At 47.7% G+C, this 23,842-nt stretch overlaps 1 protein-coding gene across 10 annotated transcripts in view; it reads right to left on the reverse strand.

The window, feature by feature from the left end:
* ppfibp2b (PPFIA binding protein 2b) overlaps window positions 1-23,842 on the reverse strand; it is a 270,248-nt gene that overhangs the window by 7,825 nt on the left and 238,581 nt on the right. For all 10 annotated transcript variants that reach the window (XM_067994225.1, XM_067994223.1, XM_067994222.1 and 7 more), the window contains 5 exons: window positions 19,945-20,095; window positions 10,307-10,418; window positions 8,216-8,304; window positions 6,420-6,542; window positions 2,379-2,504 (listed from right to left, as the gene is read on the reverse strand). In XM_067994225.1, the coding sequence (XP_067850326.1) occupies window positions 2,379-2,504; window positions 6,420-6,542; window positions 8,216-8,304; window positions 10,307-10,418; window positions 19,945-20,095 (601 nt within the window). The remainder of the gene's footprint in view (window positions 1-2,378; window positions 2,505-6,419; window positions 6,543-8,215; window positions 8,305-10,306; window positions 10,419-19,944; window positions 20,096-23,842) is intronic.

The raw sequence follows: 23,842 nt of genomic DNA on the forward strand, positions 1-23,842 counted from the left end.
ACTTGGCCTCCACTGCCTTCTGTGGTAGAGAATTCCACAGGTTCATCACCCTCTGAGTGAAGAAATTTCTCCTCATCTCGGTTCGAAATGGCATACCCCGTATCCTGAGACTGTGACCCCTGGTTCTGGACTCCCCAGCCATCGGGAACATCCTCCCTGCATCTAGTCCGTCTAGTCCTGTTAGAATTTTATATGTTTCGATGAGATCACCTCTCATTCTTCTAAACTCTAGTGAATATAGGCCCAGTCGACCCAATCTCTCCTCATACGTCAGTCCTGCCATCCCAGGAATCGGTCTGGTAAACCTTCGTTGCACTCCCTCCATGGCAAGGACATCCTTCCTCGGATAAGGAGACCAAAACTGCACACAATACTCCAGATGTGGTCTCACCAAGGCCCCGTATAACTGCAGTAAGACATCCCTGCTCCTGTACTCAAATCCTCTTGCAATGAAGGCCAACATACCATTCGCCTTCCTAACTGCTTGCTGCACCTGAATGCTCGCTTTCAGTGACTGGTGTACAAGGACACCCAGGTCTCGTTGCACCTCCCCTTTTCCCAATCTATCACCATTCAGATAATAATCTGCCTTTCTGTTTTTACAACCAAAGTGGATAACCTCACATTTATCCACGTTATACTGCATCTGCCATGTTCTTGCCCACTCAACCAACTTGTCTAAATCACATTGGAGCCTCTTTGCATCCTCCTCACAGCTCACATTCCAGCCCAGCTTTGTTCTCGGAGGTGAGCGACACTGGCAAGGCCGCAATTATTGCACCCATCCCTCGCTGTCCTGCTGGCATGAAGGATCAACCAGGTCGTATCGGGATGGAGTGGTGTGTAGGCCAGACCAGGGTAAGGCCGACAGGTTCCCTTCCCTGAAGGACATTCGTGAAGCAGTTGGGTTTTTAATGATAACCCGACAGCTTCATGGTCAATTTATCTGGTGCCAGCCCACAACTGGCATGGCAGGATTTGAATTTGAGTCGACAATCACTCGGCTACTGTACCGTACAATAGGTTACAAAGCTCTTGTTAGATCCCATATGGAGCGCTGCGTTCAGTCCTGGGCATCAGGAAGGATATATTGGCCTTGGAGGGGGTGCAGTGCAGATTCACCAGAATGATACCAGGGCTAAAATGCTTAAATTATGAGGAGAGGTTGAACAGACCAGGCTTGTATTAAGGGGTGATCTAATCGAGGTGTTTAAGATGATTAAAAGGATTTGATAGGGTCGATAGAGAGAAACTATTTCCTCTGGTGGGGGGGAGTCCAGAACAAGGGGGCAGAACCTTAAAATTAGAGCCAGGCCGTTCAGGGGTGATGTCGGGAAGCACTTCTTCACACAAAGGGGAGTGGGAATCTGGAACTCTCTCCCCCCAAAAACGCTGTTGAGGCTGGGGGGTCAATTGAAAATTTCAAAACTGAGATTGTTAGATTTTTTGTCAGGCGAGGGTATTAAGGGTTACAGAACCGAGGCGGGTAGATGGTGTTAAGATACAGATCGAGTTGAATGGCGGAACAGGCTTGAGGGGCTACTCCTTGTTCCTAGATACGTTAGATATTTGTTGATCTATTTCCCGGATGGTGTATGCGACTGAGAGCCTCATTGGTTGGAAGCAGGCATCGGGACCATTGTGAACGCCCCCCCAGTGATCCCCCCGGTAAGCACCCATGGCGGGAGAAGACATACTTAAGAAAAGTCATACTTGCTCTCGAGGCAGTACAAAGAAGGTTCACTCGGTTAATCCCGGGGATGAGGGGGCGGACATATGAGGAGAGGTTGAGTAGATTGGGACTCTACTCATTGGAGTTCAGAAGAATGAGAGGCGATCTTATTGAAACATATAAGATTGTGAAGGGTCTTGATCGGGTGGATGCGGTAAGGATGTTCCCAAGGATGGGTGAAACTAGAACTAGGGGGCATAATCTTAGAATAAGGGGCTGCTCCTTCAAAACTGAGATGAGGAGAAACTTCTTCACTCAGAGGGTAGTAGGTCTGTGGAATTTGCTGCCCCAGGAAGCTACATCATTAAATAAATTTAAAACAGAAATAGACAGTTTCCTGGAAGTAAAGGGAATTAGGGGTTACGGGGAGCGGGCAGGAAATTGGACATGAATTTAGATTTGAGGTTAGGATCAGATCAGCCATGATCTTATTGAATGGCGGAGCAGGCTCAAGGGGCCGATTGGCCGACTCCTGCTCCTATTTCTTATGTTTCTTATGTTCTTATCTCACCCCCACCACCGCATTTCGGAAAACGAACCCTCATTAAGTTAACTTTAATGCGACATAACGACAAGCGACATTAACCCCCCCCAGCACTGACACTGTGGTGAGTTGTTTGCTCTGACGGGGAGCCACTGCACTTACAACGAGGCCGCCATGCACTCCGCTCCCTCGAAGATTCGGGGCGTATTCTGCCAGGTCCACCGACCTCAGCCATTCCATCACTCGATGGTTTGACCACTGGACCACGTCGGACGGTGAATTATGATTCTGGTCGCAAAGCAAAAAACGACGATTTGGAGTTGTTAACAATCTCAAAAGTAATTACACCATCTTTTTCTTAAAACGGTTGCGGAGAACATTATGATCATTGCCACTCTCTTGTAAAACGGTAAGTGCTGATAACATAATCAAGGGGGACTGTAAGAGTGAACTTTACTGAACTTTATAGTGTGAGGAAGCTTGAGATCACCATCGTATTGGATGCAGTAGGCGTACAACGTTGAGTCTACCTCCAGAAAGGATCTAACGCAAATCGTGGAATTTTAGGAAGGATGTCCAGGCCTTGGAGAGGGTGCAGAGGAGATTCACTAGAATGGTGCCAGGGACGAGGGACTTCAGTTATGTGGAGAGACTGGAGAAGCTGGGATTGTTCTCCTGAGAGCAGAGAAGGTTACGGGGAGATTTGATAGAGGTGTTCAAAATCATGAGGAGTTTTGACAGAGTAAATGAGGAGAAACTATTTCCAGTGGTAGAAGGGTCGGTGACCAGAGGACACAGGTTTAAGGTGATCGGCAAAAGAGCCAGAGGGGAGATGAGGAAACATTTTTTTACGCAGCGAGTTGTGATGATCTGGAACGCGCTGCCTGAAAGGGCGGTGGAAGCAGATTCAATAATAACTTTCAAAAGGGAATTGGATAAATACTTGAATGGGAAAAATTTACAGGGCTGTGGGGAAATAGCGGGGGAATGGGACTAATTGGATAGCTCTTTCAAAGAGCCAGCACAGCCACGATGGGCCGATTGGCCTCCTCCTGTGCTGTACCATACTTTGATACTATGAAGAGATCAATCGCATGGATCCTTCTTAAAAATGAAATGTATTTTTATTTTAAATATTAGTCAAAGAGGAAACAATGCCAGTCATAGGCGGGGATTTAAATTCAAGATTGACTTTTTGCCTCCACTGATTGCCGCCTTCCCATCTTGTGACCTCTTGAGGACTTTCGAGCCCCCCTTCTCTGAACCCCGAAACGTGATGGGGGGGGGTAACTTTCACCCTCGGCAGGGGATGGGGGGGTGTTGGGGAGGAGGAGAGACAGACCGGGGGTCATGGATCTAACACCCGTTATACACCACGCCCGATTTTATCTATCCATTTGTGGAAGTGCATGAAGGGATACTTGACCATATTAACTCTTTATTAACTCACATGATAGGATTAGCCACAGCACACATAGAGCACAATTGTGTGATTACGTTTGAGCCTTGATATGTTGATAATTAAGCCTAGCACAGCCTGGCCTTCCCTTAAGATAAGCATATAGCTGACCACAGAATATAATAATAATAGTTAGTGAACGGCCATGTAGCCTTGAGACTGGCTCCAGCCTTACTGATAACAAGAAACAGGAATGCAGAGAGAAAGGAGACAGCTGACATCTGCTCAGGCCTACGTGCAAGGTAACAAGATGGCTATGGATGTTCGGCTCACTACTCGATTGACCAACTACCTGAGCCAATAAAGAATGTACGTGTACGCCCAGATTCTGTAACAGGTGGGCGTTGTCTACTGAATTGTATAAACATGAGCTGTTTCATTGACTCGGCGAAGTTGCACCCTCAACTATTGTTTGAGGTGCACTTCCACTTGTATACAAGTTGGGGTTCAATAAAGCTTCTCCTTGTACTACTTGAGGTTGCCAATTGGATACAAAATTGGATTGACGACAGAAGACAGAGGGTGGTTGTAGAGGGTTGTTTTTCAAACTGGAGGCCTGTGTCCAGCGGTGTGCCTCAGGGATCGGTGCTGGGTCCGCTGTTATTTGTTATTTATATTCATGATTTGGATGAGAATTTAGGAGGCATGGTTAGTAAGTTTGCAGATGGCACCAAGATTGGTGGCATTGTGGACAGTGAAGAAGGTTATCTAGGATTGCAACGGGATCTTGATAAATTGGGCCAGTGGGCCGATGAATGGCAGATGGAGTTTAATTTAGATAAATGTGAGGTGATGCATTTTGGTAGATCGAATCGGGCCAGGACCTACTCCGTTAATGGTAGGGCGTTGGGGAGAGTTATAGAACAAAGAGATCTAGGAGTACAGGTTCATAGCTCCTTGAAAGTGGAGTTACAGGTGGATAGGGTGGTGAAGAAGGCATTCAGCATGCTTGGTTTCATTGGTCAGAACATTGAATACAGGAGTTGGGATGTCTTGTTGAAGTTGTACAGGACATTAGTAAGGCCACACTTGGAATACTGTGTACAGTTCTGGTCACCCTATTATAGAAAGGATATTATTAAACTAGAAAGAGTGCAGAAAAGATTTACTAGGATGCTACCTGGACTTGATGGTTTGACTTATAGGGAGAGGTTGGATAGACTGGGACTTTTTTCCCTGGAGAGTAAGAGGTTTAGGGGTGATCTTATAGAAGTCTATAAAATAATGAGGGGCATAGATAAGGTAGATAGTCAAAATCTTTTCCCAAAGGTAGGGGAGTCTATAACGAGGGGGCATAGAATTAAGGTGAGAGGGGAGAGATACAAAAGGGTCCAGAGGGGCAATTTTTTCACTCAAAGGGTGGTGAGTGTCTGGAACGAGCTGCCAGAGGCAGTAGTAGAGGCAGGTACAATTTTGTCTTTTAAAAAGCATTTGGACAGTTACATGGGTAAGATGGGTATAGAGGGATATGGGCCAAGTGCAGGCAATTGGGACTAGCTTAGTGGTATAAACTGGGCGACATGGACATGTTGGGCCGAAGGGCCTGTTTCCATGTTGTAAACTTCTATGATTCTATGATTCTACTTTGTTTGGGTGTTAATGCATTTGTATCGTGTTAAGTTTCGACACATTGAAATCGACGGAAAGAAAAACCTGGAGGTTCGTGTAACAGGCGGCCCATCGATATCAGCTGTCACACGCTCCCCCCGCCACAGATCAAAATTACCCCCTTTATGCCATCAATCCCGTATGATTTTTTTTAAAAATTCATTCATGGGATGTGGGCGTCGCTGGCGAGGCCGGCATTTATTGCCCATCCCTAATTGCCCCTTGAGAAGGTGGTGGTGAGCCGCCTTCTTGAACCGCTGCAGTCCGTGTGGTGACGGTTCTCCCACAGTGCTGTGAGGAAGGGAGTTCCAGGATTTTGACCCAGCGACGACGAAGGAACGGTTCGTCTCACTGGGCTGAGAAAATCACTTGTTCGTAATTACAGCTACAGAACGGACTGCGTTCGAAACATCTCAAAAGTTAAGTAGAGATTTGCTTCGTTACCACGCGGGTTTTAAATCGAAAAGACTTGTATTTATATATCACGATCACAGAGCGTTTTACAGACAATGAAGTATAGTCACTGTTGTAATGTAGGACAGGGCAGCCAATTTTGTGCACAGCAAGATCCCACAGCCAGCAATGAAATAATGACCAGATAACATGTTTTTAGGCGACGGTTGAGTGGCGAACTCCCCATCGCTCCTTCAAATAGCGGCCGTGGGATCTTTCACGTCCACCCGAGGGGGCAGACGGGGCCTCGGTTTAACGTCTCATCCGAAAGACGGCACCTCCGACAGCGCAGACACTGGGGAGTGTCAGCCCTGGATTACGTGCTTAACGTCTCTGGAGTGGGACTTGAACCCACAACATTCTGACTCAGAGGCGAGAGTGCTGCCCAGTGCGCCACGGCTGATACCTGGGTCGAGCGTCGCCCGGGTGGAGTGCGAAGAGGGATCCCTGGTGAGGGAGGATCGCACGCCTCTTACGGAAACCCACCGGATCGTCCTGCCAATTGGAAGGACCACCTGGCGGATTTGGTAAGCAACGCGCCGTTCTCCCCGTTATATATTCCTCTCTACGCCTCGCTCAGGTGACGCTTAACACCAAGGTGCTGAAGACAGAAATCCACCCCTCGGCCTTGCAGTCGAAGGCTTGTGCTTCTCACCGACACTCGACAACGGGACCTCTCTCACCTCGTCAGAAGGCCTGCGTCGAAGGCAGTTTGGGCGGAATTTGTTGGCGTGCAGCACGTGAATGGCACATTTGATACTCAGGTGATGCAGCTGGCTGGTGACTTTTAGAAACAGGAGATCATTCTGAAACAGAAAGAGCGAGCGCATCGGTCAGTCCCTCTCGCTCCCCTTGCACGTTCGCACGACAGATACAGTCCAGATCGAATCTTGCTCATATCGGCTGAGTTTGGTCTCCTCGTTAACCTTCCCCCCCTGGTTTTGGGAACCAGCTCCATAATGGCTCAATGATCTGGTTAAACGCCGTGTATTAAGGACCTAAGACTGACCATTATGTGGACTCCCAATGGATTTTTTTTTTCAATTCATTCATTCTTGGGATATGTGCATTGCTGGCCAGGCCAGGATTTATTGCCCGAGAGAGCTGAATCTCCATTCACAAACATTAGCAGACACTGACCGGGCCCCGAAACCCCAATGGCCGATACATCTCTGTAGACCATCAATTAATTTAAAGCGCAGTGTCGGCAAACATGGCAGCCACAGCCATGTGCATAGAAAGATCCCACAAGTAGCAGCAAGATTAATGATGCATTAATTAATCTGTTTCTTGGTGGTGTTGGTTGAGGGGGAAAAAATGGGCAGAACATGGGGGAAAACTCCCTGTCTACCTTCAAATAGTGCCACAGGACTGTCTGATGTTGTTGTTGTATAAATGGTAAAAAGTTAAAAACCAGTGGATGTCCAAAGGGACTTAGGGGTTCAGGTACATAGATCATTGAAGTGTCATGAACGGGTGCAGAAAATAATCAAGAAGGCTAATGGAATGCTGGCCTTTATATCGAGAGGACTGGAGTACAAGGGGGCAGAAGTTATACTGCAGCTATACAAAACCCTGGTTAGACCGCACCTGGAGTACTGTGAGCAGTTCTGGGCACCGCACCTTCGGAAGGACATATTGGCCTTGGAGGGAGTGCAGCGTAGGTTTACTAGAATGATACCCGGACTTCAAGGGTTAAGTTACGAGGAGAGATTACACAAATTGGGGTTGTATTCTCTGGAGTTTAGAAGGTTAAGGGGTGATCTGATCGAAGTTTATAAGATATTAAGGGGAACGGATAGGGTGGATAGAGAGAAACTATTTCCGCTGGTTGGGGATTCTAGGAGTAGGAGGCACAGTCTAAAAATTAGAGCTCGACCTTTCAGGAGTGAGATTAGAAAACATTTCTACACACAAAGGGTGGTAGAAGTTTGGAACTCTCTTCCGCAAACGGCAATTGATACCAGCTCAATTGCTAAATTTAAATCTGAGAGATAGATAGCTTTTTGGCAACCAAGGGTATTAAGGGATATGGGCCAAAGGCAGGTATATGGCGTTGGATCACAGATCGGCCATGATCTTATCAAATGGCACAGCAGGCACGAGGGGCTGAATGGCCTACTCCTGTTCCTATGTTTCCTAAAAACAACTGCAACAACTTGCATTTATAGAGCACCTTTAATGTGGTAAAACATCCCAAGGTGCTTCGTAGGAACGATGAAACAAAATTTGACACCGAGCCACATGAGGAGATATTAGGACAGGTGACCAAAAGCTTGGTCAAAGAGGTAGGTTTTAAGGGCCGTCTTAAAGGAGTGTATAGTAGAGAAACAATTGGTTTGAGTTATCCTCCACACATCACGAAGTGATACTTTTCAGGTTGTGCAGCTTTAAATTGCATAAAATGTTCAACGTTCAGCTCCAAGAAGTCTGGACTTCACCACAACAAATACCTTAAGCAGCCAGTGAGGTGACTCACCACAGTTAAGTACTGAAGCACTCTCCCATCCACCCTCGCTTCATTGAATTGGTCCTTGTATTGGGGCAAGCCGACGTCATCGAGCCAACCTGAGTACAACGCAAAACGGAGTCAAACCAGGGCACGTGCTCCAGCTGCCTGACGCAAGCAATGGACACAGATCTAGGCTTGGGTTCCCTCGAGGATAGAAGATTAAGGGGTGATCTAACTGAGGTGTTCAAGATGATTAAAGGATTTGATAGGGTGGATAGAGAGAAACTATTTCCTCTGGTAGAGGGGAGTCCAGAACAAGGGACCATTCAGGGGCGATGTCAGGAAGCACTTCTTCACACAAAGGGGAGTGGGAAATCTGGAACTCTCTCCCCCCATAAAACCTGTTGAGGCTGGTGGGCCAATTGAAAATTTCAAAACTGAGATGGATAGATTTTTGTTGGGTAAGGGGATTAAGGGATTGGGAACCAAGGCAGGTAGATGGATTTGAGGTGCAGATCAGCCATGATCTCATTGAATGGCGGAACAGGCTCGAGGGGCTGAATGGCCTCCTCCTGTTCCTGGAACTATGCGACATAATGAAAGAATGACCATTGCATCGAGATGCACGGTGAACTCTTCCCACCCCACGTTGAAAATAAAACACATCCAAAGCTACATCTTACTTTAGACACACCACCAACGCTAGCTATACATCGTGCGTAAATCCCATTTGGGCTGACCCTCCGTTAATCGCTCGTTATCGCCCTGCTAAATAAATATTCACGATTTTGCGGTCGGGCCAATGGCCTCAGCCCAGCGCCATTGCCACTATCAGCTTGGTCACGGAGGTGCTACACAAAAATACAAGGTGGGAGGGGTGATATTGATCTCGGGCGATGTTGCAAAAGGGACGATAGCAAATCGGGCGCCCGTCCTACACCCCGCCCGATATTCCGTCGCACTGAAGCTGCCGGTCGGCTATCGCCCGATTTGCACTACTGCCCGAGACGCATTTCATCTCCAAGTTGGAATAAGCTAAAGAATAGCAACCGTGCGATGAGTTTGACGGCCCCCCCCAAAAAAAAAAGACTTCCGAGTCCTCGGATAGATCTCTGGTCCAACGACCCGGGTGTGGACGAGGGTGGATTGGGCACAGCAGTGGAATGGTGCCACTCGAGACCGTTCCCTCCGACACAATGGCGTCTGCACAGGATGACGGCGGTATATTTAAATGAGGGAAATAACGACGGGAAATGCCAACAAATTTAATTCGGCCCATCTATGGTACAACTTGGTAGGGTAGAACTTCTATTTGGCAAAGTTCACTTGTGAATACTCAGCACCTCTGTACTTTGCATGGGATCTACAGGCCATCTGGCCCAACTGGTCTTTGCTGGTGTTTATACAGCACATGGGCCTCCTCCCAGTCCTCCCTCCCTGACCTGTACCCTTCGTTTCCCTCATGTATAGATCAAGCCGTCCCCTTAAATGGGATGGTACTATCTGCGTCAACCACTCCACGTGGCAGTACTAGATTCCTGTGTGTGTGGTTATGCAGGAGACGGACCAGAATGGGTTAACGGCAACACAAAAACAGGAATGTCATACAAGTGCTGTAAGTGTTCGTATCTTAACTTCATTCATGAAGTTGCGTGGAGAGACTTGGAGAAGCTGGGATTTTCTCTTTAGAAAAGAGAAGTTTAAGGGGAGATTTAATAGAGGCGTTCGAAGTTAGGAGGGGTTTTGATAGAGTAAATAAGGAGAAACTGTTTCCAGTGGCAGGAGGGTCGGTAACCAGAGGACACAGATTTGGTAAAAGGACCAGGGGGGAGATGAGGAGAATTTATTTTACGCAGCGAGCTGTGATGATCTGGAACGCGCTGCCTGAAAGGGCGGTGGAAGCAGATTCAATGGTGACTTTCAAAAGGGAATTGGATAAAGACTTGAAAAGCAAACATTTGCAGGGCTACGGGGAAAGAGCAGGGGGGAGTGGGACAAATTGGACAGCTCTTTCAAAGAGCCGGCACAGGCACGATGGGCTGAATGGCCTCCTTCCGTACTGCATTATTCCATGAACTTGGTTCGAAAGTTCTCCCCTCTCATGTGGACCGTACTCACGTGTTACCCAGATATGGTCCAGCTTCCCTGGGCTGTCGTTCTGTCTGTTGCCGACTGTCTTTTGCATCACCTGGATTTTCTTTCTGTGCAGTGGGTGTTTGATTCCCAGCTCCTGACACCAAAATAATTGAAAGAAACATTCAAAGACAATAGAAGAAAACAACTTGCATTTATATAGCCCCTTTCACGACCTCAGGACGTCCCAAAGCGCTTTACAGCCAATGAAGTATAGTCACTGTTGTAATGTAGGAAACGCAGCAGCCAATTTGCGCACAGCAAGATCCCACGAACAGCAATGAGATAAACGACCAGTTAATCTGTTGGTTGAGGGACAAATTTGGCCAAGACACCTGCTCTTCTTCGAAATAGTGGCCATGGGATCTTTTACCTCCACCTGAGAGGGCAGACTGGTTTAACGTCTCATCTGAAAGATGGCACCTCCAACAATGCAGCACTCCCTCAGTAGTGCACTGGGAGTGTCAGCCTAGGTTATGTGCTCAAGTCTCCGGAGTGGGACTTGAACCCACAACCTTCGGACTACGAGGAGGCGAGAATGCTGCCCACTGAGCCACGGCTGACACTAAGACCACCTGCACGTTCCCCTCCAAGTCACACACCATCCCGACTTGGAAATATATCGGCCGTTCCTTCATCGTCGCTGGGTCAAAATCCTGGAACTCCCTTCCTAACAGCGCTGTGGGAGAACCTTCACCGCACGGACTGCAGCGGTTCAAGAAGGCGGCTCACCACCACCATCTCGAGGGCAATTAGGGATGGGCAATAAATGCCGGCCTCGCCAGGGACGCCCACATCCCATGAACGAGTGAAAAAAAATTCAACCCCAAAAGAGATATCTAGGTGAGCACCAAAAGTTCACAGACCAAAGCTTCCGTAACTCAAACCCAACACCACCATTGCCGCCTACCCTGTGCTTTCTGGTGCCTCCATCTGGTGTCCCCCAGACCGACCTGTCCTCTCTGGCACCCTTCCTAAGGCTCATTTGCGCCCACTTGATTTCTGCTTCAGGGCCAGTGGACTATCCTCCACATCTCAAGGCCGCTCCAGACCAAGGAAGCGTTAAGAGCCTCCATGGGCTGACTCAGGGCTTGGAGTGGCAGGCCAACAAATTATATAGCACCTTTAACGTAGTAAAAATGTCCCAAGGCGTGTCACGGGAGTGCAATCCGACAGAAATTTGACACCGAGCCACTTAAGGAGATATTAGGACAGGTGACCAAAAGCTTGGTCAAAGAGGTAGGTTTTAAGGAGCATCCTAAAGGAGGAGAGAGAGAGGCGGAGAGGTTTAGGGAGGGAATTCCAGAGCTTAGGGCCCAGGCAGCTGAAGGCACGGCCGCCAACTGTGGAGCGATGAAAATCGGGGATGCGCAAGAGGCCGGAATTGGAGGAGGGCAGAGATCTCGGGGGGTTGTAGGGTTACAGAGATAGGGAGGGGGAGCGAGGCCTTGGAGAGATTTGAACACGAGAATGAGAATTTTTTTAATCGTTTGCCAGAACGGGAGCCAACGTTGGTCAGCGTGCAGATGGGGGTAGATGGATGAAGGGGCCGTGGAGCGAGTTAGGATACGGGCAGCGGAGTTTCGACTGATTGGCTGTTCTAATCCTGCCTCATCTTTTAAAAGAAAAATATTTTAAACTCAAAAACTGCAGGATGAGGGCATCAGGAGACAGCTGTTCTGGTGACCCCCGCAATAGGCTGCTTAAAGCTCCCACTCCTGTCCTCTGCACCCCAATACTGGCATTGCAACATGTGAGAGGCTACCATTATCGAATTTCTCAGATTGCCAATCTGGTAGATGGGAGCAGGAGGAGGCCATTCAGCCCCTCGAGCCTGTTCCGCCATTCAATGAGATCATGACTGATCTGTATCTCAACTCCATTTACCCGCCATTGAGCCACATCCCTTGATAAGGGAGGGGCAGGACTGGCAGCTCAATGTTCCAGGGTACAGATGCTATAGGAAAGATAGAGCAGGAGGTAAGAGAGGAGGGGGAGTTGCGTTCTTGATTAGGGAGAACATCACGGCAGTAGTGAGAGGGGATATATCCGAGGGTTCGCCCACTGAGTCTATATGGGTAGAACTGAAAAATAAGAAGGGAGAGATCACTTTGATAGGATTGTACTACAGACCCCCAAATAGTCAACGGGAAATTGAGGAGCAAATATGTAAGGAGATTACAGACAGCTGCAAGAAAAATAGGGTGGTAATAGTAGGGGACTTTAACTTTCCCAACATTGACTGGGACAGCCATAGCATTAGGGGCTTGGATGGAGAGAAATTTGTTGAGTGTATTCAGGAGGAATTTCTCATTCAGTATGTGGATGGCCCGACTAGAGAGGGGGCAAAACTTGACCTCCTCTTGGGAAATAAGGAAGGGCAGGTGACAGAAGTGTTAGTGAGGGATCACTTTGGGACCAGTGATCATAATTCCATTAGTTTTAAGATAGCTATGGAGAAGGATAGGTCTGGCCCAAAAGTTAAAATTCTAAATTGGGGAAAGGCCAATTTTGATGGTATTAGACAGGAACTTTCAGAAGTTGATTGGGAGAGTCTGTTGGCAGGCAAAGGGACGTCTGGTAAGTGGGAGGCTTTCAAAAGTGTGTTAACCAGGGTTCAGGGTAAGCACATTCCTTATAAAGTGAAGGGCAAGGCTGGTAGAAGTAGGGAACCTTGGATGACTCGGGAGATTGAGGCCCTAGTCAAAAAGAAGAAGGAGGCATATGACATGCATAGGCAGCTAGGATCAAGTGGATCCCTTGAAGAGTATAGAGATTGCCGGAGTAGAGTTAAGAGAGAAATCAGGAGGGCAAAAAGGGGACATGAGATTGCTTTGGCAGATAAGGCAAAGGAGAATCCAAAGAGCTTCTACAAATACATAAAGGGCAAAAGAGTAACTAGGGAGAGAGTAGGGCCTCTTAAGGATCAACAAGGTCATCTATGTGCGGAACCACAAGAGATGGGTGAGATCCTAAATGAATATTTCACATCGGTATTTACAGTTGAGAAAGGCATGGATGTTAGGGAACTTGGGGAAATAAATAGTGATGTCTTGAGGAGTGTACATATTACAGAGAGGGAGGTGCTGGAAGTCTTAACGCGCATCAAGGTAGATAAATCTCCGGGACCTGATGAAATGTATCCCAGGACGTTATGGGAGGTTAGGGAGGAAATTGCGGGTCCCCTAGCAGAGATATTTGAATCATCCACCGCTACAGGTGAGGTACCTGAAGATTGGAGGGTAGCAAATGTTGTGCCTTTGTTTAAGAAGGGCGGCAGGGAAAAGCCTGGGAACTACAGACGGGTGAGCCTGACATCTGTAGTGGGTAAGTTGTTAGAGGGTATTCTGAGAGACAGGATCTACAGGCATTTGGAGAGGCAGGGACTGATTAGGAACAGTCAACATGGTTTTGTGAGAGGAAAATCATGTCTCACGAATTTGATTGAGTTTTTTGAAGGGGTAACCAAGAAGATAGATGAGGGCTGTGCAGTAGACGTGGTCTACATGGACTTCAGCAAAGCCTTTGACAAGGTACCGCATGGTAGGTTGTTACATAAGGTTAAATCTCACGGGATCCAAGGTGAGATAGCCAATTGGATACAAAATTGGCTTGACGACAGAAGACAGAAGGTGGTTGTAGAGGGTTGTTTTTCAAACTGGAGGCCTGTGACCAGCGGTGTGCCTCAGGGATCGGTGCTGGGTCTGCTGTTATTTGTTATTTATATTCATGATTTGGATGAGAATTTAGGAGGCATGGTTAGTAAGTTTGCAGATGACACCAAGATTGGTGGCATTGTGGACAGTGAAGAAGGTTATCTTGGATTGCAACGGGATCTTGGTAAATTGGGCCAGTGGGCCGATGAATGGCAGATGGAGTTTAATTTAGATAAATGTGAGGTGATGCATTTTGGTCGATCGAATCGGGCCAGGACCTACTCCGTTAATGGTAGGGCGTTGGGGAGAGTTATAGAACAAAGAGATCTAGGAGCACAGGTTCATAGCTCCTTGAAAGTGGAGTCACTTGTGGATAGGGTGGTGAAGAAGGCATTCGGCATGCTTGGTTTCATTGGTCAGAACATTGAATACAGGAGTTGGGATGTCTTGTTGAAGTTGTACAAGACATTAGTAAGGCCACACTTGGAATACTGTGTACAGTTCTGGTCACCCTATTATAGAAAGGATATTATTAAACTAGAAAGAGTGCAGAAAAGATTTACTAGGATGCTACCGGGACTTGATGGTTTGACTTATAGGGAGAGGTTAGATAGACTGGGACTTTTTTCCCTGGAGAGTAGGAGGTTAAGGGGTGATCTTATAGAAGTCTATAAAATAATGAGGGGCATAGATAAGGTAGATAGTCAAAATCTTTTCCCAAAGGTAGGGGAGTCTATAACGAGGGGACATAGATTTAAGGTGAGAGGGGAGAGAAAGAAAAGGGTCCAGAGGGGCAATTTTTTCACTCAAAGGGTGGTGAGTGTCTGGAACGAGCTGCCAGAGGCAGTAGTAGAGGCGGGTACAATTTTGTCTTTTAAAAAGCATTTGGACAGTTACATGGGTAAGATGGGTATAGAGGGATATGGGCCAAGTGCAGGCAATTGGGACTAGCTTAGTGGTATAAACTGGGCGACATGGACATGTTGGGCCGAAGGGCCTGTTTCCATGTTGTAAACTTCTCTGATTCTATGATTCTATGATATCCTTAAGATACTGCTCGTGTATCCCACACAACCAACACGTAAGGACACAGGGGTTGAATTTCAGGGTCGGGAGGGGGAAGAGTGGTGGAAGTTTGACAGAACAGCCTCAGAAATCCCAAAACAACGGAGTCAACACCACTTTTTCCCCCGGGGTTTCCGTTGCTCTTTCCCTGAAGTTATGGAGGACAAGTGAGAGATTCCCCATAGAAATTCCCCCCTATAATACTTGGAATAGCGTATGGCGTTGCAGGGTGTGTCCCAGGTACCTTTGCTCAGACTTGTGACGATTCCGATCCGAATAATCACTTGGAACGCACGATCTGGATTACTTGTATTGGGATGCCAGGTCGCAAACCAGTCATCTCGCACAATACTGCATACAGTTTTGGTGTCCATACTTAAGAAAAGACACACTTGCTCTCGAGGCAGTACAAAGAAGGTTCACTCGGTTAATCCCGGGGATGAGGGGGCGGACATATGAGGAGAGGTTGAGTAGATTGGGACTCTACTCATTGGAGTTCAGAAGAATGAGAGGCGATCTTATTGAAACATATAAGATTGTGAAGGGGCTTGATCGGGTGGATGCGGTAAGGATGTTCCCAAGGATGGGTGAAACTAGAACTAGGGGGCATAATCTTAGAATAAGGGGCTGCTCTTTCAAAACTGAGATGAGGAGAAACTTCTTCACTCAGAGGGTAGTAGGTCTGTGGAATTTGCTGCCCCAGGAAGCTGTGGAAGCTACATCATGAAATAAATTTAAAACAGAAATAGACAGTTTCCTGGAAGTAAAGGGAATTAGGGGTTACGGGGAGCGGGCAGGAAATTGGACATGAATTTAGATTTGAGGTTAGGATCAGATCAGCCATGATCTTATTGAATGGCGGAGCAGGCTCGAGGGGCCGATTGGCCTACTCCTGCTCCTATTTCTTATGTTCTTACAATGTCCAAGAGTTAAGATAAGACATAAGAAATAGGAGCAGGAGAAGGCCAATCGGCCCCTCGAGCCTGCTCCGCCAGTTCTTCCTGGGCCTAATGGATGTGAACCTCAGGGCCTACGTAAAATTTAAATCCACGTTAATTTGCACGTTACTAACAGATCTGGAAGTTCTCGTGTGGGTTTTATCCACCAATGAGGCAACAGTGTTTAGAATCGCCCTTTCCTAAAACTCCAGGCCTAAAAAATGAGTAAGCTCAGTTAGGCCTGGGCTTTGTGGGTTGGATTGCCTCGTGCGGCCCAGGGCTGCAGTTCGGATGGCCTGCGATGCAGCTGGTTTGAAGAACCAATTCGTCCCTTCCCATCTCACTAACCTCCTCCAGCCCTGCAACGTGGGGTTCAAGACCCCTTTCAGAAAAGATATTTGGAGGAAAGGGTTGACTGTACCCCTTTTAAGCAAAGGCATTTGAAAACCTGCAGACGCAGTAAACTGTGCTCTCGCAAATCCTGTCTATCCCTCACCGACTCTGATGGCATTGGAGAAGTCTGAGTTTCGGGATCGAAGACATTGCCCTGCAGATAGATGTCTCGATTATTGAATGAATAAGCCGGATGGTTAACATTGAGCTGGATGCGTCGTCAGGCTTATGAAACACATGGGCTTTTGGAAGCTGATGCTTTTCAACACAGCAGGGAGGGTAATGTAAGAAAAGGCAACAGGGTCGTACATCAAAGGCTTCGGGATCAGGAAAGCAATAATAGTTGGGGAAAAAAAACATGGGCCTCTCATTCCTATCTGGTAAGCTGTTCAAAAGAACTGGGATTTGTAAAAACGTCAACTAGAAACTCAGGCTTTCCATGGATATGGTCAAGTTGTATAAGGAATGGATTTGAAGCCACTGAAGCAATCAAAATTGGAGAAGTCAAGAGCATTAAGAATGTCTGTGTGTAGAAATGTAAGGGGCTATCTCTACATGAAAGGCCATAAAGAGAGAGAGTAAAGGGGCATTTCACAACCCATCGTTGGAGCACGTGGCCTTTTCCCCATCAAAGGGTCTCCAGTCACATGACCAAAGCCTAACCTGTCAATCACTGAAGTATGTTAATAATTGAGGCATAGCTACAGGGAGCGATTGGACAAGAAGAACGACCCGCCCCAATCCTGGTTAAAAAAGAAACAATATAAAAAGACGGCTTTGGGAGAAGAACAGCCTCTTCTCTTCTTCACCACCCGGCAGTCACAAGGAACGCACACTGCGGTCGAACATCACGCAAGAAGGCGAGGCCCTCGAGTACCGAAGAGCTGATCAGAGGGCTAAATCCTTGGTTTAAAGGTCGTAGATGCATTAATAATTTGCCTGATGTGGGTATGAATTGTTAAGTCATTACATAATAACATTGCGAGTTATTTAGTGTATAATGGGATTTTATAGAAGAAAGTCATATGTATGGTTTGATTTTAACATAAGAACATAAGAAATAGGAGCAGGAGTAGGCCAATCGGCCCCTCGAGCCTGCTCCGCCATTCAATAAGATCATGGCTGATCTGATCCTAACCTCAAATCTAAATTCATGTCCAATTTCTTGCCCGCTCCCCGTAACCCCTAATTCCCTTTACTTCTAGGAAACTGTCTATTTCTGTTTTAAATTTATTTCATGATGTAGCTTCCACAGCTTCCTGGGGCAGCAAATTCCACAGACCTACCACCCTCTGAGTGAAGAAGTTTCTCCTCATCTCAGTTTGGAAAGAGCAGCCCCTTATTCTAAGATTATGCCCACTAGTTCTAGTTTCACCCATCCTTGGGAACATCCTTACCGCATCCACCCGATCAAGCCCCTTCACAATCTTACATGTTTCAATAAGATCGCCTCTCATTCTTCTGAACTCCAATGAGTAGAGTCCCAATCTACTCAACCTCTCCTCATACGTCCGCCCCCTCATCCCCGGGATTAACCGAGTGAACCTTCTGAATGCTTCATGAATGCTTGTATGACTGATAACATCATTAAAAATAATTACTTTTGATTAACGAAACTACCGTGAGTGAGGGAGACTTGCTTGTCGATACGTCCGGTGTCCGAGAATCACACAAAATAAGCCCTCCCGAACTCTCTGCACCTCCAAGTCTGGCCTCTTGCACATCTCCCTTCCCTTTGTCCCACCATTGCCGGCCGTGCCTTCAGCCGCCAAGGTCCCACGCTCTGGAATTCCCTCCCTAAACCTCTCCACCTCCTTTTAAAGACCCACCTCATGGCCCATCCCTTTGAACAAAGCTTTTTGATCGCTCCTCCTGATATAATATTCGATGGCTCGGTGTGTGTCCAGTTTTTTGACAGTGCCTCTGTGACGGAACGTTTCACCATGTTAAAGGCGCTACAGAAGTACAAGTTGTTGTTGAAGGGCGGGATTTGTTCAGAAGTAAAGGCACGAAGGCCTGAGCCTCGAGGGCTGGACTGCCACGGGCCCAGAGGCCGCCCTGTCAGCGCTGCAACCGTCTTGAGGGATCGGAGCCCCACGTCGAGAGAAAGCCGCGAATGAATCATTGCTCTCGGCAATTCTGCGAGGGACATTTTAAACTCCTCCGGCCAGGGGGAAATCAGGAACGAGGGGCCAACAATCTGAAAATTAGAACTAGGCCGTGCAGTAGCAAAAATCAGGAAGCGCTTTTTCCGCAAAGGGTAGTTTTTTTTGTTTATTCGTTCATGGGATGTGGGCGTCGCTGGCGAGGCCGGCATTTATTGCCCATCCCTAATTGCCCCTTGAGAAGGTGGTGGTGAGCCGCCTTCTTGAACCGCTGCAGTCCGTGTGGTGACGGTTCTCCCACAGTGCTGTTAGGAAGGGAGTTCCAGGATTTTGACCCAGCGACGATGAAGGAACGGCCGATATATTTCCAAGTCGGGATGGTGTGTGACTTGGAGGGGGAACGTGCGGGTGGTGTTGTTCCCATGTGCCTGCTGCTCTTGTCCTTCTAGGTGGTAGAGGTCGCGGGTTTGGGAGGTGCTGTCGAAGAAGCCTTGGCGAGTTGCTGCAGTGAATCCTGTGGATGGTACACACTGCAGCCACAGTGCGCCGGTGGTGAAGGGAGTGAATGTTTAGGGTGGTGGATGGGGTGCCAATCAAGCGGGCTGCTTTGTCTTGGATGGTGTCGAGCTTCTTGAGTGTTGTTGGAGCTGCACTCATCCAGGCAAGTGGAGAGTATTCCATCACACTCCTGACTTGTGCCTTGTAGAAGGTGGAAAGGTTTTGGGGAGTCAGGAGGTGAGTCACTCGCTGCAGAATACCCAGCCTCTGACCTGCTCTCGTAGCCACAGTATTTATATGGCTGGTCCAGTTAAGTTTCTGGTCAATGGTGACCCCCAGGATGTTGATGGTGGGGGATTCGGTGATGGTAATGCCGTTGAATGTCAGGGGGAGGTGGTTAGACTCTCTCTTGTTGGAGATGGTCATTGCCTGGCACTTATCTGGCACGAATGTTACTTGCCACTTATGAGCCCAAGCCTGGATGTTGTCCAGGTCTTGCTGCATGCAGGCTCGGACTGCTTCATTATTTGAGGGGTTGCGAATGGAACTGAACACTGTGCAATCATCAGCGGACATCCCCATTTCTGACCTTGTGATGGAGGGAAGGTCATTGATGAAGCAGCTGAAGATGGTTGGGCCTAGGACACTGCCCTGAGGAACTCCTGCAGTTGAAATGTGGAATTCCGTCCGGCCCCAAAAGGTTGTGGACTCTGGAGGACAATTGGAGCTTTCAAGACTGAGATAGATAGATTTTTGGCGGGTAAGGTTATGAAGAGATATGGAGTGGAGGGAGGTGAGGTGCAGATCAGCCATGATCTGATTGAATGGGGGAACAGGCTCGAGGGGTTGATTGGCCTCCTCCTATTGCTAAATTGATACACAACATCCAAAGCTATTTGGAGCAATGGGGCTTCGACTGACATATTGGTATTATTTTCCTTTGACCTCAGATGACGGGAGCCTCTTACCTTCTCGAGCTCCTGAGGTGTTGCTGATAACACTGTCTGTCCAGAGGTGACCCACTGCCTGGCCAAAGCCACATACTGACCAAGCCCACAGTCCTGGAGCCAAGTGCAGACCTGCTCAATTGTCCACTGAGAGAAAGGTGCATTCGGGTCTCTGAAAAATTAATGTAATCAGGAGCTTTAAAGGCAGAATCATAGAACTATGTACCGGCACAGAAACTGGCCATTTGACGCATCAGTCTTTCTCCATCAGAGCTACCCGGTCAAATCCCAGTCTCGTCCACTCCCCATACCCTTTAATATCCCACCCAGTCTAATCCCCCACTCCTGCTCACTCCCCACACCCTTTAATATCCCACCCAGTCTAATCCCCCACTCCTGCTCACTCCCCGTACCCTTTAATATCCCACCCAGTCTAATCCCCCACTCCTGCTCACTCCCCACACCCTTTAATATCCCACCCAGTCTAATCCCACTCTCCTGCTCACTCCCCACACCCTTTAATATCCCACCCAGTCTAATCCCCCACTCCTGCTCACTCCTCATACCCTTTAATATCCCACCCAGTCTAATCCCACACTCCTGCTCACTCCCCGTACCCTTTAATATCCCACCCAGTCTAATCCCACTCTCCCCCTCACTCCCCACACCCTTTAATATCCCATCCAGTCTAATCCCACTCTCCCCCTCACTCCCCGTACCCTTTAATATCCCACCCAGTCTAATCCCACTCTCCCCCTCACTCCCCGTACCCTTTAATATCCCACCCAGTCTAATCCCACTCTCCCCCTCACTCCCCATACCCTTTAATATCCCACCCAGTCTAATCCCACTCTCCCCCTCACTCCCCAAACCGTTTAATATCCCACCCAGTCTAATCCCACTCTCCCCCTCACTCCCCATACCCTTTAATATCCCACCCAGTCTAATCCCACTCTCCCCCTCACTCCCCGTACCCTTTAATATCCCACCCAGTCTAATCCCACTCTCCCCCTCACTCCCCGTCCCCTTTAATATCCCACCCAGTCTAATCCCACTCTCCCCCTCACTCCCCGTACCCTTTAATATCCCACCCAGTCTAATCCCACTCTCCCCCTCACTCCCCGTACCCTTTAATATCCCACCCAGTCTAATCCCACTCTCCCCCTCACTCCCCGTACCCTTTAATATCCCACCCAGTCTAATCCCACTCTCCTGCTCACTCCCCGTACCCTTTAATATCCCACCCAGTCTAATCCCACTCTCCCCCTCACTCCCCATACCCTTTAATATCCCACCAAGTCTAATCCCACTCCCGCTCACTCCCCGTACCCTTTAATATCCCACCCAGCCTAATCCCACTCCCGCTCACTCCCCGTACCCTTTAATATCCCACCCAGTCTAATCCCACTCCCCCTCACTCCCCATACCCTTTAATATCCCACCCAGTCTAATCCCACTCTCCCCCTCACTCCCCGTACCCTTTAATATCCCACCCAGTCTAATCCCACTCTCCCCCTCACTCCCCGTACCCTTTAATATCCCACCCAGTCTAATCCCACTCCCGCTCACTCCCCGTACCCTTTAATATCCCACCCAGCCTAATCCCACTCCCGCTCACTCCCCGTACCCTTTAATATCCCACCCAGCCTAATCCCACTCCCGCTCACTCCCCGTACCCTTTAATATCCCACCCAGCCTAATCCCACTCCCGCTCACTCCCCGTACCCTTTAATATCCCACCCAGCCTAATCCCACTCCCGCTCACTCCCCGTACCCTTTAATATCCCACCCAGTCTAAACCAACTCTCCCCCTCACTCCCCGAAACCTTTAACATTCCTCATTTTCAAGAAACAAATTCCTTTTTAAAACAATTCACAGCCTCTGTCAAGCCTGAGGATTGGGAGCAGTTCAGAATTCAGCAAAGGAGGACAAAGAGATTGATTAAGAGGGGAAAAATAGAGTGAGATTAAACTAGCAGGGAACATAAAAACTGACTGTAAAAGCTTCTATAAATATGTCAAGAGAAAAAGATTAGTGAAGACAAATGTAGGTCCCTTACAGTCAGAAATGGGGGAAATTATAATGGGGAACAAAGAAATGGCAGGACAATTAAACACATACTTTGGTTCTGTCTTCACAAAGGAGGACACAAATAACCTCCCAGAAATGTTAGGGAACCAAGGGTCTTGTGAGAGGGAGGAACTGAAGGAAATCAGTATCAGTAAAAAATAGTGCTGGGGAAATTAATGAGGCTAAAGACTGACAAATCCCCAGGGCCTGATAATCTACATCCCAGAGTACTAAAGGAAGTGGCCCTGGAAATAGTGGATGCATTGGTGATCATCTTCCAAAATTCTATAGACTCTGGAACAGTTCCTACAGATTGGAGGGTGGCAAATGTAACCCCACTATTTAAAAAAGGAGGGAGAGTAAAAACAGGGAATTACAGACCAGTTAGCCTAACATCAGTAGTGGGGAAAATGGTAGAATCTATTATAAAAGATGTGATAACAGAACACTTGGAAGGCATTAACGGGATTGGACAAAGTCAGCATGGGTTTATGAAAGGGAAATCATGCTTAACAAATCTCCTGGAGTTTTTTGAGGATGTAACTAGGAGAATAGATAGGGGAGAACCAGTGGATGTGGTGTATTTGGATTTTCACACAAGAGGTTAGTGTTCAAAATTAAAGCATATGGGATTGGGGGAATATACTGGCATGGATTGAGAATTGGTTGACAGACAGGAAACAGAGAGTAGGAATAAACATGTCTTTTTCCAGGTGGCAGGCAGTGACTAGTGGGGTACCGCAGGGATCAGTGCTTGGGCCCCAGCTATTCACAATATATATAAATGATTTGGATGAGGGAACTAAATGTAACATTTCCAAGTTTGCAGATGACACAAAGCTGGGGTGGAATGTGAGCTGTGAGGAGGATGCAAAGAGGCTCCAATATGATTTAGACAAGTTGGGTGAGTGGGCAAGAACATGGCAGATGCAGTATAACGTGGATAAATGTGAGGTTATCCACTTTGGTTCTAAAAACAGAAAGGCTGATTATTCCCTGAATGGTGATAGATTGGGAAAAGGGGAGGTGCAACGAGACCTGGGTGTCCTTGTACACCAGTCACTGAAAGCGAGCATTCAGGTGCAGCAAGCAGTTAGGAAGGTGAATGGTATGTTGGCCTTCATTGCAAGAGGATTTGAGTACAGGAGCAGGGATGTCTTACTGCAGTTATACAGAGCCTTGGTGAGACCACATCTGGAGTATTGTGTGCAGTTTTGGTCTCCTTATCTGAGGAAGGATGTCCTTGCCATGGAGGGAGTGCAACGAAGGTTTACCAGACTGATTCCTGGGATGGCAGGACTGACGTATGAGGAGAGATTGGATCGACTGGGCCTATATTCTCTAGAGTTTAGAAGAATGAGAGGTGATCTCATCGAAACATATAAAATTCTAACAGGACTAGACAGACCGGATGCAGGGAGGATGTTCCCGATGGCTGGGGAGTCCAGAACCAGGGGTCACAGTCTCAGGATACGGGGTATGCCATTTAGAAGCGAGATGAAGAGAAATTTCTTCACTCAGAGGGTGGTGAACCTGTGGAATTCTCTACCACAGAAGGCAGTGGAGGCCAAGTCATTAGATGTATTCAAGAAGGAGATAGATACATTTCTTAATGCTGAAGGGATCAAGGGAAAAAGCGGGAACAGGGTACTGAGTTAGACGATCAGCCATGATCATTTTGAATGGGGGAGCAGGCCAGAAGGGCCAAATGGCCGACTCTTGCTCCTATTTTCTATGCCGGTGTTTATGCTCCACACGAGCCTCCTCCCTCCCTCTTCCATCTCACCCTATCAGGATATCCTTCTATTCCTTTCTCCCTCATGTGTTTATCCAGCTTCCTCTTAAATG

Source organism: Heptranchias perlo, chromosome 12 (genome assembly GCF_035084215.1).
Source record: "Heptranchias perlo isolate sHepPer1 chromosome 12, sHepPer1.hap1, whole genome shotgun sequence".
Lineage (NCBI taxonomy): Eukaryota > Metazoa > Chordata > Chondrichthyes > Hexanchiformes > Hexanchidae > Heptranchias > Heptranchias perlo.